This window comes from Mustelus asterias, chromosome 4, assembly GCF_964213995.1.
Source record: "Mustelus asterias chromosome 4, sMusAst1.hap1.1, whole genome shotgun sequence".
Lineage (NCBI taxonomy): Eukaryota > Metazoa > Chordata > Chondrichthyes > Carcharhiniformes > Triakidae > Mustelus > Mustelus asterias.
Window position 1 is genome coordinate 121,363,169 of NC_135804.1, and position 16,677 is coordinate 121,379,845.

The window sequence follows — 16,677 nt, forward strand, 5'->3', positions numbered from 1 at the left end:
TCGTCCCCGTTGATGTATACAGGGGCATATTTTCCTTTACACTTCCTGAAGTCGATGACAATCTTGTTCATTTTGTTGACATTGAGGGAGAGATTATTGAGGCCACACCAGTTCACCAGATTCTCTATCTCAATCCTGTACTCTGTCTCATCATTGTTTAAGATCCGACCCGCCACGATGGTGTCATCAGCAAACTTGAAAATCGAATTGGAGGGGAATTTGGCCACATGTTCATAGATGGATAAGAAGAATAGAAGAGGGCTGAGAATAGTAGGGTGTTGAGGATGATCGTGGAGGAGGTGTTGTTGCCTATAAGGAGATAGGATGCTGTTGCCTATCGTTACTGATAGTTGTCTGAGAGTTAGAAAGTTCAGGATCCAGTTGCAGGGGGAGGAGCCGAGACCCCGGCCATGGAGTTTGGAGATGAGTTTCGTGGGAATAATGGTGTTGAAGGCTGAGCTGTAGTCAATAGGTTAAGTTCAGCTTTGACAAAAGGTCATCTGGACTCGAAACGTCAGTTATTTTCTCTCCTTACAGATGCTGCCAGACCTGCTGAGATTTTCCAGCATTTTCTCTTTTGGTTTCCGATTCCAGCATCCGCAGTAATTTCCTTTTATCTAGTGGAGAAAGCTTGATGGGCTCAATGGCCTACTCTCCTTTTTCCTACATGGTTTCCTTGTCTATGTTAGACCCGATGCCATGAGGGATCATTGGGTCCAGAATCAATGTTGTAGTCTCCAAGGGCAATTCCCTCCCAACTGTATACCACATACCTCTGCTGGATCTGTCCTGCCCGTGGCACAGGGGTAGTGATGTTGGTGGTGTCTGGGACATTGTAAGATATGATTCTGTAAGTATGACGATGTCAAGCCAGTCTGTGAGACAGTTCTCCCAAATTTGGCATGAGCCCCCAAATGACATCTGCATGTTCCCAGTGCTTTATTTGATTAGCTGAAATAATTTTTATAATTAACTGAATGAATGGGGTGAATAGGTTAAAGAAGTACCAGCCAATGTAATTAGCAAGTAAATGATTTTGTAATGAACGTTTTACGAATTTTGTTCAATCTTTGTTCCTTTTTATCAAGGCCATGCACTTTTCCGCATATATTATTGTTTATACAGAACTGTGAACAACTGGGTGATCAGTTTTGCAAATATTGCAAATTCCATTAAACGCGCTGAGGTGAAAAATTGTCTGGATTGGCTTTTGGGATGTGGAGATGCCGGCGTTGGACTGGGGTAAACACAGTAAGAAGTTTAACAACACCAGGTTAAAGTCCAACAGGTTTATTTGGTAGCAAAAGCCACACAAGCTTTCGGAGCTGCAAGCCCCTTCTTCAGGTGAGTGGGAATTCTGTTCACAAACAGAGCATATAAAGACACAGACTCAATTTACATGAATAATTGGCTTTTGGGTCCAGTGTTACATAATCAGCACCCATCCCCAACACATGGGACCCAATGCTGACCAAGCATTGACCTCTGGCCTGAACCACTTGTGTGTGAGTGTAAAGAGCCTGTTGGAGCTGCATAGGCTACATGCTGATGAAAGAAGCTGGACGTTGGTGTGCTTGCCTCTCTGGCAGTAGCCTGAAGTTTCAGGGTAGGGGATTGAAGCAGGCAATCGCAACAGGGCGAATGCGAAGGCTGGGATCAAAGGCTGTTTCAACAGGATAATTTATTCTTTATAATTTAAAATTGAAAACTACTTTGTTGGCAATCCCAGGGATTGCTGAAGAATTCTGACTGTTTCGGCACTGGCATGTGATCTGCATTTTTTAGAGCAGCGCTTCAACTGCATTCAGCCTCCAATCCATTTTAGGTGATCATCCGAAAGATGGCGCCTCTATCTTAGAATAGACTATAATCTCTACAGTGCAGAAGGAGGCCGTTCGGCCCATCAAGCCTGCATCGACAACAATCCCACCCAGGCCCTATCCCTGTAACCCCAAATATTTACCCTGCTAATCCACCTGACTCTGATAGCCAATCAACCTGTACATCTTTGGACTATGGGAAGAAACAAGAGCACCCGGAGGAAACCCACGCAGACACGGAGAATGTGCAAACTCCACACAGACAGTGACCCAAGGCTAGAATTGAATCTGGGTCCCTGACACTAAGGCAGCAGTGCTAACCACTGTGCAGCCCATATCTCTCTGAGTACTGTCATAGACTGTTGTGTTGGACTATATGCTCAAGCTTCTGGAGTAGGTTTGCTGCTACTACAGTTCATCTCATTGTTGTTTGTTGAATCTTGCTGTGCAACCTAATAGGCACTATATTTCGAAATAATTTGTTGTATGTAGAGCAACTTGAGATTTTCCAAGCAATGTGCTAAGGTGCTGTTAAATACTTTGTTGCTTTCTTGCAATTTGCAACTTCTAAAGTAGGTGTCAATCTGCAAATATAAACAAAGCAATGGTTCTGATGGCAGCATCAAACATTAAGTGGTATGCCATCTAAGCCAGCCAATAAAAAAGAACTGAACTGCTCCCACTGACTTCAGATAACTGAGTCAAGCAGTTCACTATCACTAAGTCTGCTTTGACCTTCACCGTCATTGAGAGATATAATGGCACCAATGACTGTTTTAACTTCAGTTGGCTGCTGGAGTAACTTTCCTGATGATGCATAGACAGTTCATATTAAAGGTCAGAGGTCCAATATATAACTGTCACTAATAACTATCCACATTTGCCATCTTTGTACTGCTGAATGAAGCAACCCATTTTAATGCAGTGCTGCTGCCTTTGTAAGCTCTAGTACCTGTAAGTGTAAGCCACTACTTTTGTCAGGAGACAAATGCCGTTAATAATATATTACTTCTGGCTGTTTGTACAGATTTTACCAACTATCATGGAAAGCCAACAGTCAAAATATAAAGCAGTTGCTGTCTGATGCCTCCTCGTGACTGTTGCTGCAATGTTAGCGAAGCTTCCCCATTACATAAACTGAGTGATACCTTTGAAACAGGAATCTTGGGAATTACAGAAATTCATGAAGTTTCAAATCCTCTACTTTGTAAAGTAAAAAAAATTATTTTGTAGCTGAACGAGTCACTATTTTGTTGCATTAGCACAACTGATAGATCTTGTACATGGCTTGCAATCCATTGAATATACAATATATACGGATGTGTATAAAGGAATTTACTTTGTGTGGAAATAACCCGGCCAATGCTACTTTCTTTCAATCTGCTATCAACTAAAACATAAGAAAAAAATAGCTACATGCTGTAACTATAGTAACTGTCTTTGGGCAAGGGCCATTAAGTGTTCTCGACTATCAGCGACACAACAATAAAAACTTATTCAAACTGCACAGCTGGTTCATAAAACAAAATGCGGACACCCACATACTTTTTCTGTATCCAAGAATAAGAATCAGTGATAACCATGCTCATTAGGAGCTAATCACCATTGAAATAAAATCCAGTCAAACATACCTTGACACAAAAGCCACAGTCCAGCAGCGCATTGTCTCCTACAATCAAAATTCAATGACGCCATGCACATTGTGATGACTATTGATCCATAGCATTTGAAAGCACAGATGAGGTCTGAACATTCAGTTGTCCATATAGGCCCACAGCAGTCTTTGAATGCAACTTCCCAACAATTAAACATGTAATGAGTTATTTCTGTGTTGGCACTTATATTGTGGAATGCCACCTAACAATGTACATGTGTCAAAGTCCCAATCCCTGGAATCCCCACCATATCATAAAATGCCGTCTACCCAAAGATATTCTCTAAATGGACAATATGCAAAAATGGGAAAATAAACAAACTGATAATTTGATGAATCTTATTTTTCTGTTTCCTATTCCATATTGTACCTCTTGTAGAAATGTGTTTAAACTCTGCAAATGCTATCATTTGACGAAATCATATCCTTTTATTGCAAAAAAAATTGTCATGTTTCGGAGTTTCATATTCATTCTATGATATTTAAGAAAAAAACAAAGTGTACTCACGGGTAAATTAGGTAACAAAATGGTATTCGGTTCTGTTGGTCCATGTTTGCGATTCTGCATTCACAATGACTTGTATTTCAAGTTATGTGTTGTCTTGAGTGCATATGCCAACAGAACAATTATTAAAATTATGGAATTAAAAGCAAGGCTCCATAATGGTGACTATGACAATTATCATCGATTGTTGTAAAACCCATCTGATTCACTCATGCCCTTTAAGCCTAGATCCACAGCGATGTGGTTGATTCTTAACTACCCTCTGAAATGGTCTATCAAGCCATTCAGTTCAATAGCAATTAGTTGTAGGTAACAAATGGACAACATTCACATTCCATGAAGGAACAAAAGAAATGCAGCATTGTCAGTCTGTTTCAATAGTTTCAGGTGTTCCAGTGATGAAAATCAAGAATTTCTTCCTGTATCCTGGCCAGCATTCCTTCATCGATCGGCATCTCCCATCTGCTTTTTGCACAAAATACAAACAGCAAAATAGTTTATTTCAAAGTAACTTATTCCACGTGAAGTGCTTTGAGAAACTTCTGAGATGTGATGCTACTAAGGCTGTTGCAAAAGATGAGTAGATTTTATGCTACTGACAATTTGGGTGTGAACTCTACAGATTTGATGATTTATTGTAAGCCAAAATCTGTGTTTCAAATGACTTGCCTTTCATTGCCCTTCTCTCAAACTAAACATTCAGACTGGCCTGAATTTCACGCTTCCCTGCGGTGGGTTTTTTGTGGGTGTTGGCAGGGGATGAGGAGGGGGTCTGGTGGGGGGGGAGGTCACAAATTGAGGCCATTAAGTAGCGAATGTTGGCCACGTAAGGGCTGTTTCCCACCAAGCCTCAACTTGTAGATTGGCGAGAGAATTTATCTGGTGTGCCAAAACTCCACCATCTGAAATATTTAGGCCTACACCTTCTCAACAAGACATTGTCATGCAATGCTCAACTGGACATAAATGGGTGAAGATTAAAAAGATGCTACAATTGAAGGAAGTAAATCTCATGATCAAGAAAATCTCCAAAAAAGCTGAACTTGAAATTTCTGAGATCACATTGTGTGTCAGAGTACTAATAAACCAACTGTTTCATTTGAAAAACCCTTCTAATCAGACTTCTCTCAACCACCACTTGTCACTTGTACCAAAATTGAGAGTGGAAAGAAAGAACTTGGAAGTTAGTCAACTTGTAAAAACATTTTATGTCCAGAACTGCACTGAGAATAAAATATTTGTGCATTCTCTTTCAGGCATAAAAATAAAACCTCCACTACGCCCACCGCTGGTGCTTGTATAATTTCAATATCTACTGTTTCTGAAAATTAAGTCAATAGGCATATTCAATGTTTCTGTCGATGCCCTGCTCCTTTTCCCTTCAACTCTTAGTGACCCTACACATATGCTGATCATGCTTCAAATACTAATGACTTTATAGAAAATCTTTATATTGCCTTCTGTGGGTTTATTTACCAGTTTTCTTTCGTATTACCTATTAACCTTTCTAATCTTTTGTGTAGCTTTTTGTTAAATTTCTGAACTATTTAAACAAATGTTTTTTTTTAAAGTAAAGGCTTACAAATAATCAGAACTCTCAGTAACTAGGAAAGGAACATGGCTCATTAAAAACATGCATGATCACTGTTGTTCTGAATGGAATAAAGAACAAAAGACTGAGTTATTTTAATAGGAAATTACTTTCTGCTGATGGAGAAGATAAAATTGGCAGGATTGTTTTTGTTTCACTGAAAATTGTCTGAAAAACATGATTCATGAAAAGCTGCAAGATCTAAACTTGTCTTTTTTATTTTGGTATGGACAGTTAATTGTTTTGCAATACATTCCTTAACCAGACTTCACAGCTTTGCAAAGCATGCAAGAGAACAGTATGAAAAACTTTCCAACATGTATGGAAATATGATGAAGTTGTACAAAGGACTGGGTGAATACTTTGTCTTTGATCCTAAAGTCGTCAGTATTGATGATTTCTTCACTGATCTCAGAAACTTCAGGTCCATGTTCCTGGTGAGTACCAAGAGTGCATTTTACACCATTTGAAAGATGGAATTTATTTCACACCTTTATAATATATGTGCAAAATGTTAACTTTATTACTTTGAATGAAGGCTTTATCTTTTGTAATGCATCACAAAGGGCTCTTTGAAAGGAACTAAACAGGATTAGTGACAGCAAACTGGATAAAAAGAATGAAAACAGAAAATGCTGGATAAACTCAGCAGGTCTGACAGCACCTGTGGGGAGAGAAGCAGAGTTAATATTTTGAGTCTGTATGACTCTTCAGAGCTAATGTGGAGTAGTAATGTGATGGATTGTATAGTTAGTGAGGTGGGTGTGGCAGAATAGAAGGTGAGGGATATGTAGGAGCTAAGTAGAGATTGACAAAGGTGCCATGGACAAAAGACAAAGTGAATGTTAATGGTAGCATTAAAGACTAAAGAAGGTGATGGTAGTGACATAAAGATAAGACAGCAGAATATATAAATAGGAGAACAAAGGTCAGTGCTCAGTGAAAGGCAAACTAAAAACAGCTGACAGCTGGCCCTGTGTGTTGGGGGGAGGGGGGGGGGGGGTGCAGCATTTGTATTGGAAAAAACAAACATAAATGGGGGTTAAGATGGAGAAGAAAGTTCACAGTCTAAAGTTGTTGAACTCAGTGTTGAGTCCAGAAGGCTATAGCATGCCTAATCAGAAGATAAAGTGTTGTTCCTCCAATTTAAAGACAAAAACTTTCTTCTGCAAAGATTCAAAGCCCATCTTTTAAGCAGTCTTTCATTCAAGGCAGTCAGTCATTCCACTTCCGAAATAGTGTATTTTGCAATACTTGAGATTTTACAACAAGAACAGTTTATATAAAGGTAAAATACTGCGAATGCTGGAATCTAAAACAAAAACAGAAATGCTGGAAAATCTCAGCAGGTCTGGCAACATCTGTGGAGAGAGAATAGAGCCAATGTTTCGAGTCTGGATGACCCTTCATTAAAGCAGCTCTGTCGAAGGGCCATCCAGACTTGAAATATTGGCTCTATTCTCAGGAACAGTTTATATTTGTGTTGCGCCTTTAACGTAATAAAACATTGGGGCAGCACGATGGCGCAATGGTTAGCACTGTTGCCTCACATTGCCAGAGGCCCGGGTTCAATATTGGCCCTGGGTGACTGTCTGTGTGGAGTTTGCACATTCTCCCCATATCTGTGTAGGTTTTCTCTGGGTGCTCTGGTTTCCTCCCACTGTCCAAAGGTGTGCTGGTTAGGTGGAGTGGCCATACTAAATTGCCCCTTAGACCAAAGATGTTTCGGTTAGGTAGGCACAGTAAGAAGTCTCACAACACCAGGTTAAAGTCCCAACAGGTTTATTTGGTAGCACAAGCTTTCGGAGTGTTGCTCCTTCCTCAGGTGAGTGAAGAGTTGTGTTCACAAACAGGGCATACATAGCCCTGTTTGTGAACACAACTGTTATCTCACCTGAGGAAGGAGCAACACTCCGAAAGCTTGTGCTATCAAATAAACCTGTTTGACTTTAACCTGGTGTTGTGAGACTTCTCACTGTGTTTACCCCAGTCCAACGCCGGCATTTCCACATCATAGGTTAGGTAGATCAGCCACTAGATACCAGAGATAATGATGCTGGAAAGGGAAGTCACTGTATTTAATACTGTGGCTGCAGATGAGCATGGAACAGTCCTACCCAGCTCCCAGCTAGGTGATAGTGGACAGGTGTTGGAGGTGGATGGCAAGGTAAAGCATGTCAAAGGCCGTGAAAGGACATGGAGGGATAGTTTACCTTTACCATAGTCACATAGGTTGCTATTTGTGACTTTGGTAAGAGCCGCTTCAATAATGTGGCAGCGCTGGAAATCTGGTTGGAGAGATTACACATGGAGTTCAAGGCAGGATGGAATGGTTTTGGGCAGTGACAATACATTCAAGGGGTTCAGAGGAAAGGGAAGTTGGAGATGGACGTTAGTTTGCAGGGATGGTGACTTCAAAGGTTTTTTAAAAAAAATAAAAAGCTGTTGATGACAGCTTTATCATACAGAGAGGTCGTACCAGAAAGGAGAAAATCGTTAACTATAGAAACTTTTTGAAGAAGTTTGGTCCAGTAGACTAGTGGAAGGAAGAAAGAAACAGAGGCAACTGATCGAACCATTTCATTCATAGTAGTAAGAAGGCCATGGTTTTCTTGTACTTACTGTAACAGTTGAGGATAAGGGAGGTGGAAAAATATTGCACATAATAAGATATATAATGTAACTACTATTGATCACCATGGCTCTCATTTGCACACTGGGCAAGAAAGTTAGGCAAAGTATACAACAGGCCACAGATTCACTATCATTCATTTTTTTACAGAGTAATAAAAGTTAACATTATTTCATGGTCTGCATGAGTGCTTCAAACTTTAACATTGTATATTAACATGGTATTGAGGAAGTATTATTTCCATTCTTATTGGTCCTATTGATCACTAATAACATTCCTCTGCAGTGATGATGAAAGAATGTTCAATACAATTGTTGTAATGAAGCATTTAATGAGCTGGATACTAAAACAATCTATAGTATATTTTATTCAAAAGTATTTTAATTAAATTCTACTGTACAAAGCTATGAGAAAAAAAGACCAATAATTAAGTCCTTCAGAAACATAAATCTATTTATTCCGAGGAAGCAATTACTGGCATTATAGACTGTCATGGGCGGTTCTGCTGCAGATAATCCTCATTATAACTGTGATCTGCAATAGACTGATTAACATGCATCACAATCTTACTCATGGAGGTCAGAGAATGATCAACCTTCACCAAATGTGCTGCAAGTTTTTATATTACCCAATGCCTCCAGCAATATTTTATGCTTAAAACATAAAAGATGAGCAAGTTGCCAAACTATTGCAATTATGCCTGCAATTTGCTGACATTCTGATAGACTAAAGCCAGAAATCTGTCTGGGTAGGCAATGGCATAGTGGTATTGTCACTGGACGAGTAATCCAGAGACCCAGGTTAATGCTCTGGCGACCCAGGTTTAAATCCCACCAGGGCAGATGGTGAAGTTTGAATTCAATAAAAATCTGGAATTAAAACTCAAATAATGACCATGAAACTATTGACAATTATTGTAAAAACCCATCTAGTTCACTAATGTCCTTTCGGGAAAGAAATTTGTCATCCTTATCTGGTCTGGCCTACATGTAACTCCAGATCCACAGCAATGTGGTTGACTCTTAAATGCCCTCAGGGGGATGGACAGAAAATGCTGGCCCAGCCAGCAATGCCCATTCCCATGAAAAAATAAAAAATGCACTCTGGTTCAAGTGGGCAGCCACTAAGTCTGCCATACTCCCAGCTTCTGTAACCAACGAACAAAAAATGGCCTTAATATACTTCCACAGGAATTGAAGATTTTCGCATTTGATGTACTTCCATGACTTCCGTATTGTTTACGGTTGAATTGTTTCTTTGGGAATTTAGCAAAAAATACATGAAGCCCCCAAATTAAATTAAAATGGTTGCAATTACTGTTGTTTATTGTGTAGGAACCCTATTTTGTACTCCGAGTGCATCAAAGCCATACAGCCCAAGACAGCTGTTGCAATGCAACAAATAGCCCTTAGTGACTTCAGCTAATAGTATAGTAACTTGCCTTCCTCCCAGTCCCTCTCCTTCCCATGGTCCCTCTTGCACCTCATTGCTTCACCCACCCCCATAACTCTTCTCCCACCTTGGCTTGAAAGTTTGCACCTCTTAAGCGGTCGGTACTTGTGATTCCTCAGTTCAGATGATCCACATCACACATCATCCAGATGTAATATTAAAATTGGCTACTTGGGAATGCGCCAGGAGCCATGTCCTAAAAGTTTAGCTCTCTCAAGAAAAAGAAAAGAAAATGAGAAGAGAGCGAGGACCAGGTTTAGTTTCCATGTGTCATGTTATAGTAGACCCCAGTTATTAGGGAGGGAAATTTGATATGGCTCTTCAGGGGGGTTTAAACTAATTTGTCAGGGGAGTGGGAAAAGGAGTTGTAGTCCAGAAGTCAGTGAGGGTGGTGAGGTATTGGGGCAGGTATCAGGGTCAAGGGTGGGTACCGGTAGACAGGAAGGTGGGTTGAAGTGTGTCTACTTCAATGCAAGGAGCATCCGGAACAAGGTAGATGAACTTGGGGCGTGGATTGGTACTTGGGACTACGATGTTGTGGCCATTACGGAGACGTGGGTAGAACAAGGACAGGAATGATTGTTGGACGTTCCGGGGTATAGATGTTTCAGTAAGTTTAGGGAAGCTGGTAAAAGAGGTGGAGGAGTAGCATTGTTAATCAAGGATAGTTTAACGGCTGCGGAAAGGCACTTCGAGGGGGATCTGCACACTGAGGTAATATGGGCTGAGGTTAGAAATAGGAAAGGAGCGGTCACGTTGTTAGGAGTTTACTATAGGCCCCCAAATAGTCATAGAGATGTGGAGGAAGAAATTGCTAAGCAGATTATGGATATGTGTGGGGGTCACAGGGTAGTTGTCATGGGGGACTTTAACTTTCCAAATATTGATTGGAACCTTTGTAGGTCAAATAGTTCGGATGGGGCAGTTTTTGTGCAGTGTGTGCAGGAGGGTTTCCTGACACAATGTGTGGATAGGCCGACGAGGTGAGGCCACATTGGATTTGGTACTGGGAAATGAACCGGGCCAAGTGTTAGATTTGGTTGTGGGAGAGCACTTTGGAGATAGTGACCACAATTCGGTGTCTTTTGTTATTGCAATGCAGAGGGACAGGGCCATATGGCAGGGCAAGGTTTACAATTGGGGGAGAGGTAATTATGATGCGATTAGGCAAGAATTAGGGGGCATAAGTTGGGAACAGAAACTGTCAGGGAAAGGAACTAATGAAAAGTGGAACTTTTTCAAGGAACAAATACTGGGTGTCCTTGATAGGTATGTCCCTGTCAGGCAGGGAGGAAATGGCCGAGTGAGGGAATCATGGTTCACGAAAGAGGTGGAATGTCTTGTGAAAAGGAAGAGGGAAGCTTATGTAGGGATGAGGAAACAAGGTTCAGATGGCTCGATTGAGGGTTACAAGTTAGCAAGGAACGAGCTGAAAAAGGGGCTTAGGAGAGCTAGGAGGGGACATGAGAAGTCCTTGGCGGGTCGGATCAAGGAAAACCCCAAGGCTTTTTACTGTTATGTGAGGAATAAAAGAATGACCAAGGTGAGGTTAGGGCCGGTCAAGGACAGTAGTGGGAACTTGTGTATGGAGTCAGTAGAGATAGGCGAGGTGATGAATGTATACTTTTCTTCAGTGTTCACCAAGGAGAGGGGCCATGTTTTTGAGGAAGAGAAGGTGTTACAGGCTAATAGGCTGGAGGAAGTAGATGTTCGGAGGGAGGATGTCCTGGCAGTTTTGAATAAACTGAAGGTCGATAAGTCCCCTGGGCCTGATGAAATATATCCTAGGATTCTTTGGGAGGCAAGGGATGAGATTGCAGAGCCTTTGGCTTTGATCGTTGGGTCCTCACTGTCCATGGGGATGGTGCCAGAGGACTGGAGAGTGGCGAATGTTGTTCCTCTGTTTAAGAAAGGGAATAGAAATGACCCTGGTAATTATAGACCGGTTAGTCTTACTTCGGTGGTTGGTAAATTGATGGAAAAGGTCCTTAGGGATGGGATTTACGACCATTTAGAAAGAATGCGGATTAATCCGGGATAGTCAGCACGGATTCGTGAAGGGCAAGTCGTGCCTCACAAATTTGATAGAATTTTTTCAGGAGGTAACTAAGTGTGTTGATGAAGGTAGGGCAGTTGATGTCATATACATGGATTTTAGTAAGGCGTTTGATAAGGTCCCCCATGGTCAGCTTATGATGAAAGTAAGGAGGTGTGGGATAGAGGGAAAGTTGGCCGATTGGATAGGTAACTGGCTGTCTGATCGAAGACAGAGGGTGGTGGTAGATGGAAAATTTTTGGACTGGAGGCAGGTTGCTAGCGGAGTGCCACAGGGATCAGTGCTTGGTCCTCTGCTCTTTGTGATTTTTATTAATGACTTAGAGGAGGGGGCTGAAGGGTGGATCAGTAAATTTGCTGATGACACCAAGATTGGTGGAATAGTGGATGAGGTGGAGGGCTGTTGTAGGCTGCAAAGAGACATAGATAGGATGCAAAGCTGGGCTGAAAAATGGCAAATGGAGTTTAACCCTGATAAATGTGAGGTGATTCATTTTGGTAGGACTAATTTAAATGTGGATTACAGGGTCAAAGGTAGGGTTCTGAAGACTGTGGAGGAACAGAGAGATCTTGGGGTCCATATCCACAGATCTCTAAAGGTTACCACTCAAGTGGATAGAGCTGTGAAGAAGGCCTATAGTGTGTTAGCTTTTATTAACAGGGGGTTGGAGTTTAAGAGCCGTGGGGTTATGTTGCAACTGTACAGGACCTTGGTGAGACCACATTTGGAATATTGTGTGCAGTTCTGGTCACCTCACTATAAGAAGGATGTGGAAGCACTGGAAAGAGTGCAGAGGAGATTTACCAGGATGCTGCCTGGTTTGGAGGGTAGGTCTTATGAGGAAAGGTTGAGGGAGCTAGGGCTGTTCTCCCTGGAGCGGAGGAGGCTGAGGGGACACTTAATAGAGGTTTATAAAATGATGAAGGGGATAGATAGAGTGAACGTTGAAAGACTATTTCCTCGGGTGGATGGAGCTATTACAAGGTGGCATAACTATAGGGTTCGTGGTGGGAGATATAGGAAGGATATCAGAGGTAGGTTCTTTACGCAGAGAGTGGTTGGGGTGTGGAATGGACTGCCTGCAGTGATAGTGGAGTCAGACACTTTAGGAACATTTAAGCGGTTATTGGATAGGCACATGGAGCACACCAGGATGATAGGGAGTGGGATAGCTTGATCTTGGTTTCAGATAAAGCTCGGCACAACATCGTGGCCGAAGGGCCTGTTCTGTGCTGTACTGTTCTTTGTTCTATCTATCAAACAAAAGCTGGACTGATCAATAAAATTGAAATTTGTTTGCATTTGTTCGCAAGTTGAAAGTTGCTGCCTCCTTTACAATTGAAGTGGAGGGATGAAGTCAGCTTGACAAACAGAAGGGAGTCATTAATGTATGGTTATACTTAGTTTTGCTGATGTCACCATGCTGAGGTATTTGTTGACATAATTACAAAGTTGAAATTGATGAAGAAGAGCTATTGGATAGGCTATTTTACTGATAAGGCACAAGGACTGGATGAGGTGCATTCAACAATACTGAGGGAAATGAGAGTGGAAATAAGAGGCACTGGCCATAATTTTCCAGCCTTCCTTAGACTGCCAAAGAATGAGAGAATTGCAAATGTTGCACGTTTGTTGAAAAAAGGCTATATAACATTAAACCCAGCAACAGCAGGTCAGCCAATTTAACTTCAAAGCTCGGGAAGTTTCTCAAAGAAAACACAAAATTAATCATCACTTCGGCAACTGTGGGTTAATTAAGTTAAACCAGCATGGATTTGGTAAGGGCAAATTGAGGTTAACTGACTTGCTGGAGTTGCTTAAAGAGGTACGCACAAGATTGATGAGAGTGGTGATAAAGATGTGGTGGGCATGCACTTCCAAAAGATACAGTGCCACACAACAAATCTCTGAACAAAGTTATAATGGAATAAAGGGACAGGAGCAACATGAATATGAAATTGGCTGAGTGACAGGAAACTGAGTAGTAGTTAATGGATCTTTTTGGGACTGGAGGAAGGAAGGTTCGTACCAGAGTTCCACGAGTCAGTTTTGGCACCCTTGTTCTTTCTGATATATATTAATAACCTCGATCTTCGTATACAGGGCAACATTTGCAAATGATACAAAGTTTGGAAGCTTTATGAAGTGTGAAAAGTATGAGTGTAGAACTTCAAAATGACATCGATAAGTTTGGGGAATGGAGGACAAATAGCAGATGAAATTAAATGCAGGGGCAGGCATGAAGTGAAATTTTTTTTTAAAACTTACATTGAATTCTTTTGGAGTTTTATAACTAAAAGCATGACAGAGAAGCTCAGTCCAATGTTTTGCAGAGCCTGCTGCATGAGGGAATACCTAGGCAATCCTTGCAGTCTGGATGACCACATTTGCAGGAAGTGCCACTGATTTGACCAGCTTGAGAGCCGGATTTCGGAGCTTGAGGCACAGTGGCGCATTCGTGAGGTTGAGAGGTTCGTGGATAGCACATTTTTATACATGGTCACCCCCACAGTTTAAGGAAGTGCAGTCAGAGAGGGAATGGTGACCACTAGTCAGAAGAAGGTGGATAGTCAGGAAAGCCCAAGAGTGCATCTTACTCTAGAATCATTCTTCTGTGTTGGAAAATGGTGAGAGTGATGGTTCTTTTGGGGAGTAAGCCTGAGCTAAGTTCATGGTACTATGGATGGCTCAGGTACACAAGGAGGAAGGCATAAGAGTGGAAGAGCAATAGTAATAGCAGACTTGTTTCACTAATAAATAAACTTTTATTATATATATATAGGTAGAGTCCATTCATGATGATTCCTTGATTCTTTCATTGGCTGCAAAGCGTTTTGGAGCAAATGGCATTATAGAAATACAAGAATTCCCCCTCAATGGGGTGCAGAGAAGCATTTCTGCCATCGCAGACATGGCTCCAGGGTAGTGTGTTGCCTCCCCTGTGCCACCGTCAAGGATGTCACTGAACAGCTGCAGGGCATTCTAAAGGAGGAGGGTAAACAGTCAGAGGTCGTGGTTCACATTGGTACCAATGACATAGGTAGAAAGAGGGATGAGGTGCTGCAGCAAGAATTCAGGGAGCTAGGTTGCAGCTGAAAAGCAGGACTTCAGGTTGCAATCTCTGGATTATTCCTGGTGCCGCATGCTAGTGAATATAGGAATAGGAGGACAGAGCAGATGAATGTGAGGCTGAAGAGACGGTGCAGGAGGGAGGGCTTTAGTTTCCTAGATCACTAGATCCGTTTCCGGGGAAAGTGGGACTTGCACATGTTGGATAGATTTTTACCTGAACTGGAATGGGATCAACATCCTTGCGGGGAGGTTTGCTAGTGCTGCGGGGGTGGGGGTGTTAAACTGATTCGGCAGGAGGATGGGTTACAGAATGGAGGTATAGTATGGGGTGATGCATAGCCAAATAAAGAAGAACACAAGGAAGGCAAATAAAAGATGGAATATAGCAAGGCTGGATGGCATTTATTTTATTGCAAGGAGTCTCATGAATAAGGCTGATGAATTAAGGGTGTTGATTAACACACAGGAATATGACATTGCTATCACAGAGACATGGTCCAGGGATGAGATAGGACTGGCCCTCACTATTCAAGGGTATAGAATCTTCAGACAAGATGGCAAAGGGGATTGTAAAAGAAGAGGTGGTTTTGCAATATTGATCAAGAAATCAATTACTGCAGTAAGGAGGGACGATATCTTAGCAGGCTTCTCAGTTGAGGCCAAATGGTTGGAATTTAAAAACAAAAAGGAGACAATAATGTTGCTGTCGGCCCCCATAGAGTCAGGGAGAGATAAAAGAGCAGATATGTAGGCAACTGTCAGAGAAGTGTCAAAACAGTAGAGCAGTAATATTGGGGATTTCAACTTCGCCAATATTAATTGGAAAAGGCAAAATGTGAAAGGCTTAGAAAGGGTGAAATTCTAAAGTGCATCCAGGAGAGCTTTTTGAGCTCGTGTGGAAAGTCCTCCAAGAGAGAGGGCAGTTCTTGACCGAATTTTAGGGAATGAAGCTGGGCAGGTAGTAGAGGTGTCGCTGGGGAGCATTTCAGTGATAGTGACCATAACTCAGTAAACTTTAAGGTAGTTATGGAAAATGACAAAGATAGATTGAAAATAAGGCTTCTGAATTGGAGGTAGGCCGATTTTAAAAGGATATGACAGGATCTGGCCAAAGTGGACTGGGAGCATCTACTTGTATGAAGATCTACATCAGAGCAGTGGGAGTCATTCAGAGAGGAAATAGAAAGAGTACAAAGCCAATATGTTCCCCTAACCCTGGATGTTGAGGGATACTGGACTGAGTAAGGAAAAACAGGAAACTTATAACAGATAGAGGGGTTCAAAACAGTTGATATCCTAGAAAAATATACAAAGTGCAGCGGGATACTGCAAAAAGAAATCAGGAGAGCAAAGAGGGGACATGAAAAGAATACTGACAGGTAAGATAAAGAAAAAGCTCAAGGTGTTTTATAAGTATATTTAAATATAGGTATGGTAACCAAGGAAAGAGTAGAGCCAGTCAGAGGCAGAAGTGGTAATCTGTGTGTGGAGCCAAAAGACATAGGTGAGGGGTTAAATGAGTATTTTGTATTTGTGTTCACTATGGAGAAGGACGATGTAGGCATAGAAAGGAAGGGAGGAGACTGATATATTTGAACAGATGAACATTGTGATGGAGGATGTGTTAGCAGTTATAACAGGCATAAAAGTGGATAAATTCTCTGGCCCAGATTAGATACATTCTAGGCTGATGTGTGAGGCAAGGGAGGAGATTGCAAGGGCTCTAATGCTAATTTTCAAATCCTCTCTGGCCACAGAAGAGGTACCAAAGAACTGGAGGACAGCTAATGTGGTACCATTATTCAAGAGGGGAAGTAGGGGCAAACCAGGTAATTACAGGACAGTGAGTCCAACATCAATGATGGGGAAATTATTGGAAAAAATTCTCCACTTGG

General features: G+C 41.6%; 1 protein-coding gene across 5 annotated transcripts in view; it reads left to right on the forward strand.

The window, feature by feature from the left end:
* diaph2 (diaphanous-related formin 2) overlaps positions 1 to 16,677 on the forward strand; it is an 852,337-nt gene that overhangs the window by 668,708 nt on the left and 166,952 nt on the right. For all 5 annotated transcript variants that reach the window (XM_078211680.1, XM_078211681.1, XM_078211683.1 and 2 more), the window contains one exon: positions 5,842 to 6,007. In XM_078211680.1, coding sequence (XP_078067806.1) covers positions 5,842 to 6,007 — 166 coding nt within the window. The remainder of the gene's footprint in view (positions 1 to 5,841; positions 6,008 to 16,677) is intronic.